General features: G+C 32.8%; 1 protein-coding gene across 1 annotated transcript in view; it reads left to right on the forward strand.

Moving 5' to 3' along the window:
* Positions 1-14,022, forward strand: part of TSPAN12 (tetraspanin 12) — a 119,361-nt gene that overhangs the window by 60,361 nt on the left and 44,978 nt on the right. Inside the window, exons 5-6 of the mRNA XM_044677599.1 lie at positions 5,453-5,560; positions 8,523-8,666. Coding sequence (XP_044533534.1) covers positions 5,453-5,560; positions 8,523-8,666 — 252 coding nt within the window. The remainder of the gene's footprint in view (positions 1-5,452; positions 5,561-8,522; positions 8,667-14,022) is intronic.

A 14,022-nucleotide genomic window follows, 5' to 3' on the forward strand; every position in this document is an offset into this window, starting at 1 on the left:
TCTCTCTATGTATTTTTAAATAATAGTTTAATAATGCCCTTTTTTTGTATTTCTATTGCTTCTCACTAATTCATCACTTCCTCCTTCACGTAAACTCTCCCTTTTAAGGAAATGTGGATTCAAGCAAAACAAATCAATACATTGGCTGTATCTGATTTTGCCGTGCATTTCTTTATTGGTAATATGCTGCAGCTTATAATTACTATGTGACTTTTCACTGTCCTTTGGGTGACCCGCAACTTTTATTCATTGGAAATTGTGGTATTCCATGCTCCATAGCATCCCTGGAAGAATGTTAGTGTTAAAGAGATAGGTCTTTGTTTCAGAGAGGAGCTAGGTCATTAAAGGTAGAGTGTGCAGTTTACCAAATGCAGTCCAGCTGGTTCTCCTCATCTTTAATTCTGTACCCAGTTTATGGTACATCTGGGGTGTCTATTCAAAATATATACACAAACAGTCCAGATCTATGGACTATTCATGGCTTTTTTTCTGATATTGTTTTTTAATTTAGCACAATCAATAAGTGTAGATTTTATTAAAGCCTGGCTTTTAATATGAGAAATGGCAAAGTATTTAATGATAAAACTTTGTACTTCATACTTTTTTTAAGAATACAATTGAAACCTTTTAATAATCTTTTCCAATTCAATTTACCTCATAGAATTGATTTGCTTGTAGTAGGTCTTTAATAAATGTTTGTTAAATAAATGATTGAATGAAAGAATAATCTTGTTTTTGCTATGCCCCACATAAAGAGAAAAAGAAGATTTTTTTAGACCTTCTTAATTATATCCAAAAAATAAATCTTTTTTCATTCTGTCAAACAAAACATAGGTGTCAGATAGCAGTTAGGTTCCTATTAGAAGGAGAAGGTAGGCAGAGAGGAAATATTTGGTTCTTATACAAAAACCAAAGGAATTTTTGGCAGTTACATATTCAAATTTGGATAGTATCTTTTCTTTGACTAGAGATTTGATTGTGAATCTGTTTCTTTGATATAAGAAAGCTTTGAAAAGTAAGTGAAAATTACAGATTAAGCTGATTTTTTTGCATTGAAAAATGACATGTGTAGAGAATGTTTTGGCACATGTACAAATCTGAGACCCTATATAAATATGCATGCTTCCAATTTATGACAGCTCTAACCATGAAAAAAGAACTTATGACTAATTTCTCCCCTCCACAAGATTAAATAGCTAGGGCAGACTCTGTTAAACATAAAATAATAAACTTTTCTTAAAAACTAAATTTATATAATGATATTGGTTTATTAAACTGGAAGAAAATATAGCTGTATTCTTTACATTCAAAAATCTCATCTCACTCTAAGTCCAGATGGTAGGTCTCTCAAGGGGTAAGATGAAGCCAGTTGATTCCAAGAATTGATTCTGCTGCTACTGTGTACATAGCTGGTAAAGTCAGTACTCTTTTTAAATTGTCCTCATCCTCAAAAATAAATCTATCAACCTAGTGTTCATGGAGCAGAGAGCAATTCTTAAAATAAACTTAGTTCCCTTGTCTTAACATTAGCTTTTGAATAGTACTTTTCATGCTGTTCTTAAAAGTCCTGGGATTTAAATTACAACCAACTCTATCTTCTAACTTTAAAGTTAAGTTATACATTAGATGTGTAAATATTTACACATGTAATATTTCACATGGATAACTTTAGTGAAATTTGAACAATCTGAATTGTTAAAAGTTAAACATTTATTAAAATATTTACAAAGATATATTTTTACTTCAACCATATTAAAAATGTACACACACAAATTTGTGGAATTAAAATCTGATTTGCAATTTAGGTACTCACTGATCTTCCTCTAAATACTGAAACAATTAGATTGATTCTATATCATTTTTAATTGATCGTATTCACACTTAATTTTGTCCTATAGCTACCTAAGTCATGGTTCTTTGTCTCTGAACTTAGATCAGAATTCAGCTGGCTTGTAATGAGTTAAGTTTAGAAATCCAGTTCTCTTGTTAACCATTGTTCTATTCTTGTGTCAAGGAAATCTGTTACCTTTGAGTGATACACCAGGGCTGTCTAGTATCTTTAAACCACCCAGCTATGCTTCAAGGATGTCTGGTTTATTATCCAAAGTCTAGGCCACTATCTCTAACCTAGCAGATGGATTCAAACAAGAAGTATTTCTTAGTCACAGGAAGAAAAGAAGGGGTTGTTCCTATCTCTCCATTCCCAATTTTCAACTAATCATATTGTCCCCATTCCTTAACTCTGTAATCAGTCATATTGAGTTTGCCATTTTTTATGTTGAATTCTTTTAACCAATAATTCCTTGCTCCTTACCTCTGAAATTCCATCTTACAAAAAGGGTAGCTATTCCTCACTTCAGGCTCTTAGCTTTGCTGAATAAACTGAAATTTTATTTATTAGTAAATTCATGATTTATTAATAAATTGATTGTGCTTAGAACTCTGTGCCTCAGTTTACCTTATTCTGAGCATAACAATGTAATTCCACCTGTAGCAGCTTTTGCCAATTTTCTGTACACTTCTTTATTTTTGAGTTTCAAGCCTTCATTGCCTTTTAAGTGCTATTGTTTTGGAAAGAATCTCCATTTATGTATTGTAAGATTTTTTTATTTTGATTTTGTCTTACTTATTTCTTATATGAGAGTGTTTGTTTCTGACCTAATCTTTATGTCTTTATAAAGTCTTTTATAAAGATTCATCTTTTGAATCATTTTGAATTTTCTTTGGGGAATTTCTACAATTCTTTTTTTGGTTTATTTTCCTTCAAAACATCATATTAGTGCATTATCATATCCTTGTGGAGGAGATTCTTACCCATTTTCCCTTCTATTTCCCTTCTATATTGTTGATTTATCTGCTTAAGAACTAAGATTATGCCTAGACTTTCTCTTATTTAATTTTGTGTTTCAGCCTTTTAAAAAATACTCCCAATAGTTTATCTTGGCTTCCTTTTTCATTTTTGATTTTTCAAGCTCTTTTTTTTCCACTGTTCTGGCACCCACCTTTTCCCTTGCCCAAGACTGGAATATCTGGGTTCTGGGTTCTTCCATGACTAGAGTAAACTCCATGAAAGAGAACTGATCAGAGGTAGAATTCTATTTTTCCTTCCTTCACGCATATAATGACTTTTACCTCTTGCTCGCTGTACTATCGTATTTTTCAGTCACTATCACCCCTCCCAATCCCACCCCAAACCCACACTCAAATGATTGTATTTCCTTTCCTTCTTATGACTGGTCAGGATAGCCACCATAGCTGCACCCTAAAATACAAGCCTATGAGGTTTCATATATCTATTGCTTCAGTTGGATAAGATGAGTGGGCCCTTATAAATATTTTAGTTCTGATTTCATTCCATAAAGCTTTGATCTTGAGTGATGTTTCTGTCTTCTTATCTTGTTAATTCAGCCTTAATTACTATAAATTTGGCAGGTAATTTCCTTTTGTGTGTGTGTGTGTGTGTGGGTTGTTGGGTTGTAGCAGTTATGCTGAAAACAGCTACTGTTTTATGGTCTTGTCTCCATACTCCTCAGGCAGAATCAGTAGCCATAAAATTTTGTTCTAGTTTCAATGAGATTGTTAAGTGCAATCGATGTAAATTCCATTTTTCCTCATGTCTTTTATTTAATTCCAGTTTGGATTTTTTTCTCCTTTTTTCTACTCTGTGTTCTGCTGCTCTGCTCATCAACTTCTTAATTTTAGTTTCAGTTTTCTTCTTGACTTCCTTAGATTGTTAGGGTTGTTTTCCTTAGCCTAGCTAGGACTCTCTCCTTGGCCAGAAGAGAGACCAAAAAATAGAGATGTTACCATCCCCTCTAGCTGTTAGAAAGAAGCTTGCATTTTATACATACGTAATTGATCAGGGCCTTTAGCAGGAAGAAAAGCATAGCAAATACCTAATATTCACTCGAATATTTATTTCTGTTTCCCTACTTCTAGAGTGTCAAGTAGAGCTACATTCCTCTACTAATAACAGCAACAATAATAACTTGTGTAATGTTATTTATTATAAGGTTTGCAAAGCCCTTTATATACATTTTCTCTTTTGTTAACTAAATAACTTCTTTAAACAATTAAAATAGTCTTGAGTAAAATTATAAATAAAAGAACAATTCAAAACTTGTAAGTTTATGTGACACAGTGGCAAGAGCATAGGACTTACTTGAAGTCAGGGGACTTAATGTCTGCTCACAGCATTGCCACTTAATTAACATTATGAGTATGGGCAAGTCACTTAACTTTTGTAGGTATCAATTGCTTTACTTGTAAAATCAGAGTTGTATTAGATGATTTCAAAGTTTCCTTCCTTTTCTGAAACTCTTTGGTATGAGGTGCTTATCATTTTGGGGCATATTAGCCAAAGTTTTATCTTTCCTTGTGCTTATATTGCCTTTAAAATTGGGAATCAGCATAATGTTTTTAACAAATAGTGAGACCAGTTTGGCTAGAACAAAGAGTATATTTAGGAGAATAATTAGAATGAGAAGTGAAATGTAATTGAGGAAGTACATTTTATCATCAGACTTGGCTAATGTATTGATTTATTTTGTTGGACTACATTTTTGTTGTAAGAGAGAACTTTTCCTAAGGAAAGGGTAGTGGTGCCAGTAATTTGTGGATTATGCTAGGAAACCTCCCAAAAAGAGCATGAATAGAGCATTTAAAATTCAAGTGAAAAGAATGGAATGAGTAAAAGCGCAACAGTGACTAGACTAGTTTACCTGGAACATATTTCTGCAAAGAAGCACAGCTAAAAACAAACCTAGAAAGGAAGGATAGCTGAGACATGGAATGCACTTCTTACTAAAGAATTTGATTTGTATCTTGTAGGTAACTAGGGAAAAATTGAAGTCAGGTTTATTTTTTATATCAGGGCTATGACAGAATAAATATGATAAGTAGACAAATCAATTCTGTCTTATTGTTTGCAAACACGTTACTTGTCCATTGTCTATGGGTCATTGAAATAGATGACCTATACAATACTCTCCTCTATGGTTTATAATATTTCTTTCTTCTAAATTCAGCAAAAGTTTCTTCTCTGGTCTAGACTCACCTAACTTCAATCACTTGAAAAAAACTTTGGTAACTAGCCCCAAATTGGCAAATACCACTATGTCCTTTTCTACATATGGATATAGCTTGTTAAGTGAAATCTTCCTACTTTTATCCACTGTGATTATAGATATTTATTTATCCTGTCTTTCCATTAAAATGTAGCCATGGAAGTGGAACTATTTCTCATGTTTTTCACCACCTTCTTCAGCTAATGTTCTTATACTCAGTGCTGAACCCTGTTTAACAAGTGGTAGACACTCAGTGAATTTGTGTCTAATTCAGTCCCTAAACAAATATCAATTGTGGCTTACCTTTTTCTAATAAATACATATTTTGAATGGAGTTCTTAGAGCAGAACATTATTTGTTTTCATTATTTTGTTTTTGCCCTGTAGGTCCCAGTTCAATGGTCAGATATGGTCACTTTGAAAGCGAGAATGACAAACTATGGCTTACCTAGATACCGATGGCTGACTCATGCTTGGAACTTCTTTCAGAGAGAGGTAAGAACTCCATTGAAATAAGTGAATGTGCACTAAATGACATATAATTCATCTTTTCCATTTATATGTGTATATGTTTATCAGGTAGAAATGAAACTTTTGCTGTATTTGTGGTAAAAAGTTAAATCCGTGGTTCAATTATAGCTGAAGCCATTGTCAGGAGAGTTTTTATTTCACTCAGGAATATCTCACATTCCTAAAGTACTAACTACTTTCCTTCTTCTCATTCCTGCTTTTCTTCTTGCATATGATTTATTTTTAGTATTTTTAGAATTTCTCAAAGCTCTCTTACTGAACTGCAGCCAGGATTCTTCTTAGGGGTGAGGGCAGAGGGTATGCTTGAAAAACATTGAAGTTCTGTTCAAGCAAGTTATTTAAAAGCATTTAACATCATCAGCAATAACAAGTTTTAATTTTTCTTTAATAATTGACTTAGTTCCTTAAGAACATTCAGATCACTTTTATCTGACAAAACCGGAATATAGAGTTCATGCTTATATTTTACAATTCTTACTACATTCCCTTTTTCATCTAGTGACATAAACGTCTACACAAGTTAGATATTTTAACTCCTGAGTTTAGAACTTAAACTTTCAAATCAGTCTCTAGGTATTCTCTTACATGACTAATATACTATACTAGAAATAGCTATATATGAAAAAAAATTCCTGATTTGGAATCAGGGAACATAGGTTCAAATTCTGGCTTCATAGTTTGGCTTCGAGCTATTTTCTCATATATAAATGAAGTTGTATTAGATTATCTCTGAGGTCCCTTTTCACTCTAACCCCATGACATGACACATTACATTACTTTGTTTCCCCTCTCCCAGGAATTTTTGCATCTGGGGAAAATGGCATAGATATGTTCTTTTTTTAAAACCAGATAAGTGGAAGGCATAGGGAGCAAAGCAGGCCTTAGACCAAGGAGGAAAGTCATCATATCGTAGCATCATATATTAGTTAATTATTCTTGCTAAGTGCTAAGCTCAGTTTTTTCTAAATTGTTGAAGGAGTGTGATCAGCATTTTAGATTAAATCTAAATTTTAGATTAAAACTCCAGTTACTCTTCTCTTTCTAATAGTATTATTTATAATAGACATCAATTTTTTGGTTTGCAATTCTTTCCCATATAGAAGCAGTAGCTCAGGTATAGGGCAGAATCTGAGAGAGGATTATAAAAGATAACCATTTATATTTATAAAGCACTCAACCATTTATGGAAGTATCTCTGTCTTAGCAACCCTGTGATGTATGTAGCACAAATATTATTATCCCATTCTACATAATGCGAAATTGAAACTCAGAAAATGGAAGTGAATTGTCCATATTCCCATAGCGAGTGTTAGATTTGGGGTTTGAACCTTGGTCTTTTGATTCTAAGATGAGGATCAAAAGACACACAACTGCTTCTTTTTGCAAGTAGGAAATCTTTTTTCCTAGGAATAAATCTGGCTCATTGTGCTAAATTTGTTGAAATTGCTCAGATTTACTCTAGCACAGATTTCCTATTTATTTAAACATTTTCTAATTTTATTGTTTAGTTTGTATTTGGATTAGAAAGAACATAAAGAAAAATAATGAAAGCATTACAGATTGTAAAGAAGACTATCTCCTGAAACTCTACAATCTCATGATAACATGAAATCAAAAGTCCAAACCCTCAAAAGGCCAAAAAAGCCACATTTGGACAAAAGTGAAGTTTCCCCACCTCTGATATTTGAAGATGCAAAATGGTAACAACCAGTGTTATAAATAATATGACTTATTTTAGCATTAATTCATTCAAATTACCTAGACCAGTGATGGGCAAACTTTTTGAAGAGGGGGACAAAGGAAAGGAAATTCTCATCTGTCAGTTTCTAAGGCAACTCTTTTGAAGTTTCATTGTATTATATCCTACTCATTGTATTCGTCAGATTAGGAATAATGTTGCCCAGCCGGATAGAACCTTTCAGGCCCCCCACCATCTGTCCCACGGGCCATAGTTTGCCCATCACTGACCTAGACACATGAAGTTAAAAATGCTTACCTAGAGATCTTTCTTTTGAGTTTTTCATTATCACCCCCAAACCATGGTATAGAAAGCAAAAAAAAAAAAAATAGTAGCCTAAAATAATCCGAAATAACCATCACAAAATTAATTCATAAAAATCACAGAATAGAATCAAAAGGAACCTTAAAGATCATTTTCTTCAACCTTTTTCATTCATTGGCAATAGCTGGTAACTCCCTAGTTCGCAAAGTAGGCTCCTGAGACTCTATCCCTCATTCCACTTATTCTCTTTTCTCTGTAGGTCTTCACTCAGAACTGTTTTGATTTTATTTAATATAAGATCCATTTAAAAAACCCAACAACTTGCTTATCTTATTTTTTCCTCAACACATATTAGAAATAGCAAATTCAAAGGAAGGTTCAAGGATATTGTTAAAGACATATATAATGATGGTAGAGAGGACATCCAAATTTCAAAAGATTTAGAAGAATATGGAAGTGGATTTGGGTCTATTGACCCAAGTTGCAAAATACAGTCACAAGAAGCCTTTAGATTTAGTCAGAAATTAAACTAGTGACCTGGAAGTATATGTATTACACATTTTTGATCATCTATTCTTCAATGGTTAGAGATTTGATCATGGTGATCAAATTCCATCTTATTTCTATTCTTCTTGCCTAAATTGACATTGTAAGATTTTTGTAATACTGTCTTAGAGTTCAGGAATTAAAATGGAAAACTTTATTGGCCACTTTTTGTATATTTTGCACATTATTTTTTTAGAACTCTTCTGGTTCTGTAATTTACCATACTGACATTATTGATATAGAATATATATCATAAATCATGCATAGCAGAAGTAGGGTTGGACCTTGATATGGACATTAAGAAGTGAGACTGTCATCTCTTTTGAGCAAAGAGAATGTTCCGGTATTCTCTGATCATGGCTGGTCTTCTTTTTTCAGTTTAAGTGCTGTGGAGTGGTGTATTTCACAGATTGGTTAGAAATGACAGAGATGGACTGGCCTCCAGATTCCTGCTGTGTTAAGGAGTTTCCAGGATGTTCAAAGCAGGCAAATCGTGAAGACCTCAGTGACCTTTTTCAAGAGGTATGGGGGAAAATCATATTTCAAGTGCAAAACTCCTATGATTTTTACTTTTCAGTAATGAAAAGAATATTTGAAAATCAATATTTGACTTTAGGATGTTTATATAAACATGTCCTACTGAATTAAAGATGCAGCTTAAAAAATGAAGTAACTAAAAATTGAATGAGATAACATTTGTAAAAATGCTTGGCACATAGTAGGTACTGTATAAATGCTTTCTCCTCCCCCTAAGCACCCTCCCTTCCCTGCCAAGTTTTTCTTTGGAAGAGTTGGGGAGAAGAACATCAGTCAAAGAAAAATAAATATTTCTAAACATTAAAATGTAAACATATAAACAACTTGTGATTAGGTTTAAAACACATCAACAAAAAATGATGATCAAGTCTAGAAGTAGATTTTATATAAAATGGATTTCAGATTTTGTTCTCTGGTATTACAGAGTGTTTGTGATCTTTTTTAAAGTTTCCATAAAATATATATATATATATAATCTTGTATTTGGCCTCTATTATTTCGTACCTACAGTTGGATTATTTGAGAATAGCTTATAATAAAGGAGTTGTACAGAGGCACAAAAAGTTTAGAAACCATTGATCCTTTTAAACTAAAAAAGTTTTCAGTCGTTCTCCAGTTCCCCCTGCTGGCTAATGAATAAAGCTATTAATTTCATGTAGTTATTCATTGTTAACAAATATTGAGAGGGGCATTATATTGAAGAGAGAGTGCTACATGCTCAGAAATAGAATACACAGATAAGAAAGAAAGATGTGATCCTTATACTCAAACACTTAAGAGTCTATTATCACAGGGATAAAGTCCTCAATAAAAGAAGAATATTCAAACTCCAGAAATTGGGACTCTTTTGAATTATCAGACAGAAATTATATTGACAGGAAACCGTTAAAGGTAAAGACCATCAGCTTCCTTATCCACAAAATGAAGGAGTTGGATTAGATGCCCTTGAAGTTTACTTCCAGTTCTAAATCCATACCTCTATGCTGTAGGATTTAATTTACTTTAAAATTAATAAAAATTATTTTTAATTTAGTCCACCTAGTTTTTAAATATTTTTCATATGCAGTTTTTCTTAACTTTTCCAGTTTTTTTATAAGCAGAAGAGTCCCAACCTTTCATTGAAAGCATAGAACAGTTTTCATACAATAATATGAAGCTGTGAATGTTAATAAATACTTTTTTAAATGTATATTAGAACTTATTCCTCAGAATAAGTGCTATCCGGTAATGTAGTCACATCAGCAAGATATGAATTATGCCAGTAATACTGCCATTACTCATGATGTTTTGGAATTGTCTTCAGAAGACAGTTTACCAGACACAGAGGAAATTCCATGTCATTACTGTATAGTCATACCACATTTTTTAACAACAGCTGTATTGCCTGGTTTCATTATTCACCTTATTCAGACTTGGCTCTGAATGATTTTTGGCTGTCTTCAGAAATCAAATATACCCTCAAAGGACAAAAATTTTCCGACATTGAAAGGCATATGTCATAGACTCTGAAAGCTATTCTTTAAAAACATGCATTTCTTTAAAAACATGCATTTCTAAATATTTTAAGCAATAAGTATATAGTCTCTCAATATTACAGGGAAATGTTCACTTGAATTATAAATTATGTTATATAGTCATCTGAAAATGAGGGCTGTTACTTTATAGTCACTGTTATTCATAGTAATACTAGAAACAAAAAATTTTTAAAGTCTTCAGATGTGCCTTTTAGTCTTAATTGTCTTCTTACTTCCTGTTTGATCCTGGAGTATGCCATTGATCTTCTGTGGACTTCATTTTCCTCATTTATAAAATGAAGAGACTTGATGAAAAGTGTTTACTTCCTAATTTTTCAGTTTTATTGAAATATTCTTTATTATTTGTTGATCTTGATTTTATATTTATTTTTAAATTTTAATTTATTTTCCCCCAATTACATGTAAAAACAGTTTCCAACTTTTTAAAAACAATTTTGAGTCTCAAATTTTCTCCCTCTCTCTCCTTACCCCCAGCTAAGATGGTAAGCAATCTGATATACATTTTACATGTGCAATCATATAAAACACTTTCCATATTAATCCTTTTATGGAAGGAACCTCAAACAACAAAAAAAAAGAAAGTGGAAAAAAAAACCATTTTGTTTTAATCTGGATTCAGATTTCACTGGTTCTTTCTCTGAAAGCAGATGGCATTTTTTAAACTCACGAGTTCTTTGGGATTGTTTTGGATCATTGTTTTGCTGAGAATAGCTAAGTTATTCACAGTTGTTCATCACTGTTACTATGTACAGTGTTCTTTTGGGTCTGCTTCTCCTCTGGTTCAGTTCATTTAAGTCTTTCCAGGTTTTTCTGAGTTCCTCTTGCTCATCATTTCTTACAGCACAGTAGTATTTCATTACAATCATATATTATAATTTATTTAACCATTCCCCAGTTGATGGGTATTCCCTCACTTTCTAATTCTTTGCCTCCACAAAAAGAACTGCTTCAAATATTTTTGTACATATACGTCCTTCCTCTCTTTGTTTTTATCTCTTTGTTATATAAACCTATTAATGATATTGCTGGGGTAAAAGGTACATAACCCCTTTTATAGCCCTTTGGGAAAAGGTACAAATTGTTCTGCAGAATGTTTGAATCTGATCACAACTCCCCCAACAATGCATTACCATCTCTATTTTCCCACATCCCCTCCAAGTCTTGTCATTTTCTTTTCCTGTCAAAATAGGTGTGAAGTGGCATTTGAGAGTTCTTTTAATTTGCATTTCTCTAATTAATAGTGCTTTAAAACATTTTTTCAAATGATTTTAGAGAGCTTTAATTACTTTCATAATTATTTATATCCTTTGACCATTTATCAATTGGGGAATGTCTTGTATTCTTATATATTCAAGTCATTTTTCTATGTATATGAAAAATGAGGCCTTTATTAGAGACTTGTTATAAAAATCTTCTTGCCATTTTGATAACTGTGTATTACTCTGCATCCTATTTTTTCCCACCTTCATTTATCATTTTTCTTTCTTTTTATTCTGTCCATCCTCAAAAGTGCTTAGCTTTTAACTACCACATCTGATTTGCTCTGTTAATCTCCCCTGCCCTGTTTTTTTTCTTTTCTTTTCTTAAAATTTCATTTATTTAATTAGTTTAGAATATTTTCTCATGATTACATGATTCATACTCCTTCTACCCCCACCCTGTAGCCAATGAGAAATTCAACAGAGTTTCACTGCATCATCAATCAAGACCCATTTCCATATTATTAATATTTGTAGTAGAGTGATCATTTGGAGTCTACATCCCCAATCATATCCCCATCGAACCATGTGATCAAGGAATTGTTTTTCTTTTGTGTTTCTACTCCCACAATTCTTTCTCTGGATGTGAAGAGTGTTCCTTCTCATAAGTCTCTCAGAATTGTCCTGTATCATTGCATTGCTGCCAGTAGAGAAATCTATTACGTTTGATTGTGCCGTAGTGTATCAGTCTCAGTGTACGATGTTCTCCTGGTTCTGCTCCTTTCACTCTGCATCAATTCCTGGAAGTCATTCCAGTTCATATAGAATTCCTCCAGTCCATTATTGCTTTCAACACAATAATATTCCATCAACAACAGATAACACAATTTGTTCAGGCATTCCCCAATTGACGGATACCCCATCATGTTCCAATTTTTTGCCACCACAAAGAGAGCAGCTATAAGTATTTTTACAAGTTTTTTCCCTTATTACCTCTTTGGGGTACAAACCCAGCGGTTGTATGTCTGGTTTAAAGGGCAGGCTATAATTTAAAGCCCTTTGGGCATAATTCTAAATTGCCTTCCAGAATGGTTGGATCAATTCACAACTCCACCAGCAATGCATTAGTGTCCCCATTTTGCCACAATCTCTCCAACATTTATTACTTTCCTTTGCTTTCATATTAGCTAATCTGCTAGGTGTGAGGCAGAATATCAGAGTTGTTTTGATTTGCATTTCTCTAATTATGAGAGATTTAGAACACTTTTTTTGTGTGCTTATTGATAGTTTTGATTTCCTTATCTGAAAACTGCCTATTCATTTCCCTTGCCCATTTATCAGTTGGGGAATGGCTTGATTTTTTGTACAATTGATTTAGTTCCTTATATATTCGAGAAATTAGACCTTTGTCAGAGCTTTTTGTCATAAAGATTTTTTCCCAATTTGTTGCATCCATTCTAATTTTGATTGCATTGGTTTTATTTGTACAAAACCTTTTTAACTTAATGTAATAAAAATATTAATTTTACATTTTGTGATATTCTCTATTTCTTGCTTGATCTTGAACTCTTTTCTTTTCCATAGTTCTGATAGGCATATTATTCTATGTTCACCTACTTTACTTATAGTTTCCTTCTTTATATGTAGGTCATTTACCCATTCTGAATTTATCTTGGTATAGGGAGTGTGATGCTCATCTAGACCTAATATCTCCCATACTGTTTTACAATTTTCCCAGCAGTTTTTGTCAAACAGTGGTTTCTTGTCCCAAAAGCTGGAATCTTTGGGTTTATTGTATACTATCTTGCTGAGGGCATTTACCTCAAGTCTATTCCATTTATCTTCCCTTCTGTCTCTTAGTCAATACCATATTGTTTTGATGACCACTGCTTTATAGTATAGTTTAAGATCTAATACTGCTAGACCCCTATCCTTCACATTTTTTTCATTATATTCCTTGACATTTTTGCTCTTTTGTTCTTACAAATGAACTTTGTTATTATTTTTCCTAATTCAATAAAAAAGTTTCTTGGTAGTTTGATAGGTACGGCACTGAATAAGTAAATTAATTTGGGTAGGATTGTCATTTTTATTATGTTAGTTTGTTCTACCCATGAGCAATTAATGTTTTTCCAAATATTTAGATCTAGTTTTAATTGTGTGGAAAGTGTTTTATAGTTGTGTTCATATAATTCCTGTGTTTGTCTTGGCAGATAGATTCCCAAATATTTTATATTGTCTAGAGTGTTTTTAAATGGAGTTTCTCTTTCTAAATCTTGCTGCTGAGTGGTGTTGGAAATATATAGAAATACTGATGATTTATGTGGGTTTATTTTGTATCCTGCAACCCCTGCCCTCCTTTAATGCTTTCTCCTTCTACTTTCATGTAGGATAGTTAAGATAGATTTCTATACCCATTTGATTGTGCTTGTTCATCACTCTTTGAGCTGGTTCTGATGAGAGTAGGTCTTCCCTCCCCACTTCCTTGATCTTCCCCTCCACTGTAAAAAGCTCTTTCATATCTCTTTTATGTGAGATAATTCACCCCAATCTCTGTTTCCCATCTCCCAGTGCATTCCTCTTTCTCATCCTTTAGTTTTAGTTATT

This window comes from Gracilinanus agilis, chromosome 5 (assembly GCF_016433145.1).
Source record: "Gracilinanus agilis isolate LMUSP501 chromosome 5, AgileGrace, whole genome shotgun sequence".
Lineage (NCBI taxonomy): Eukaryota > Metazoa > Chordata > Mammalia > Didelphimorphia > Didelphidae > Gracilinanus > Gracilinanus agilis.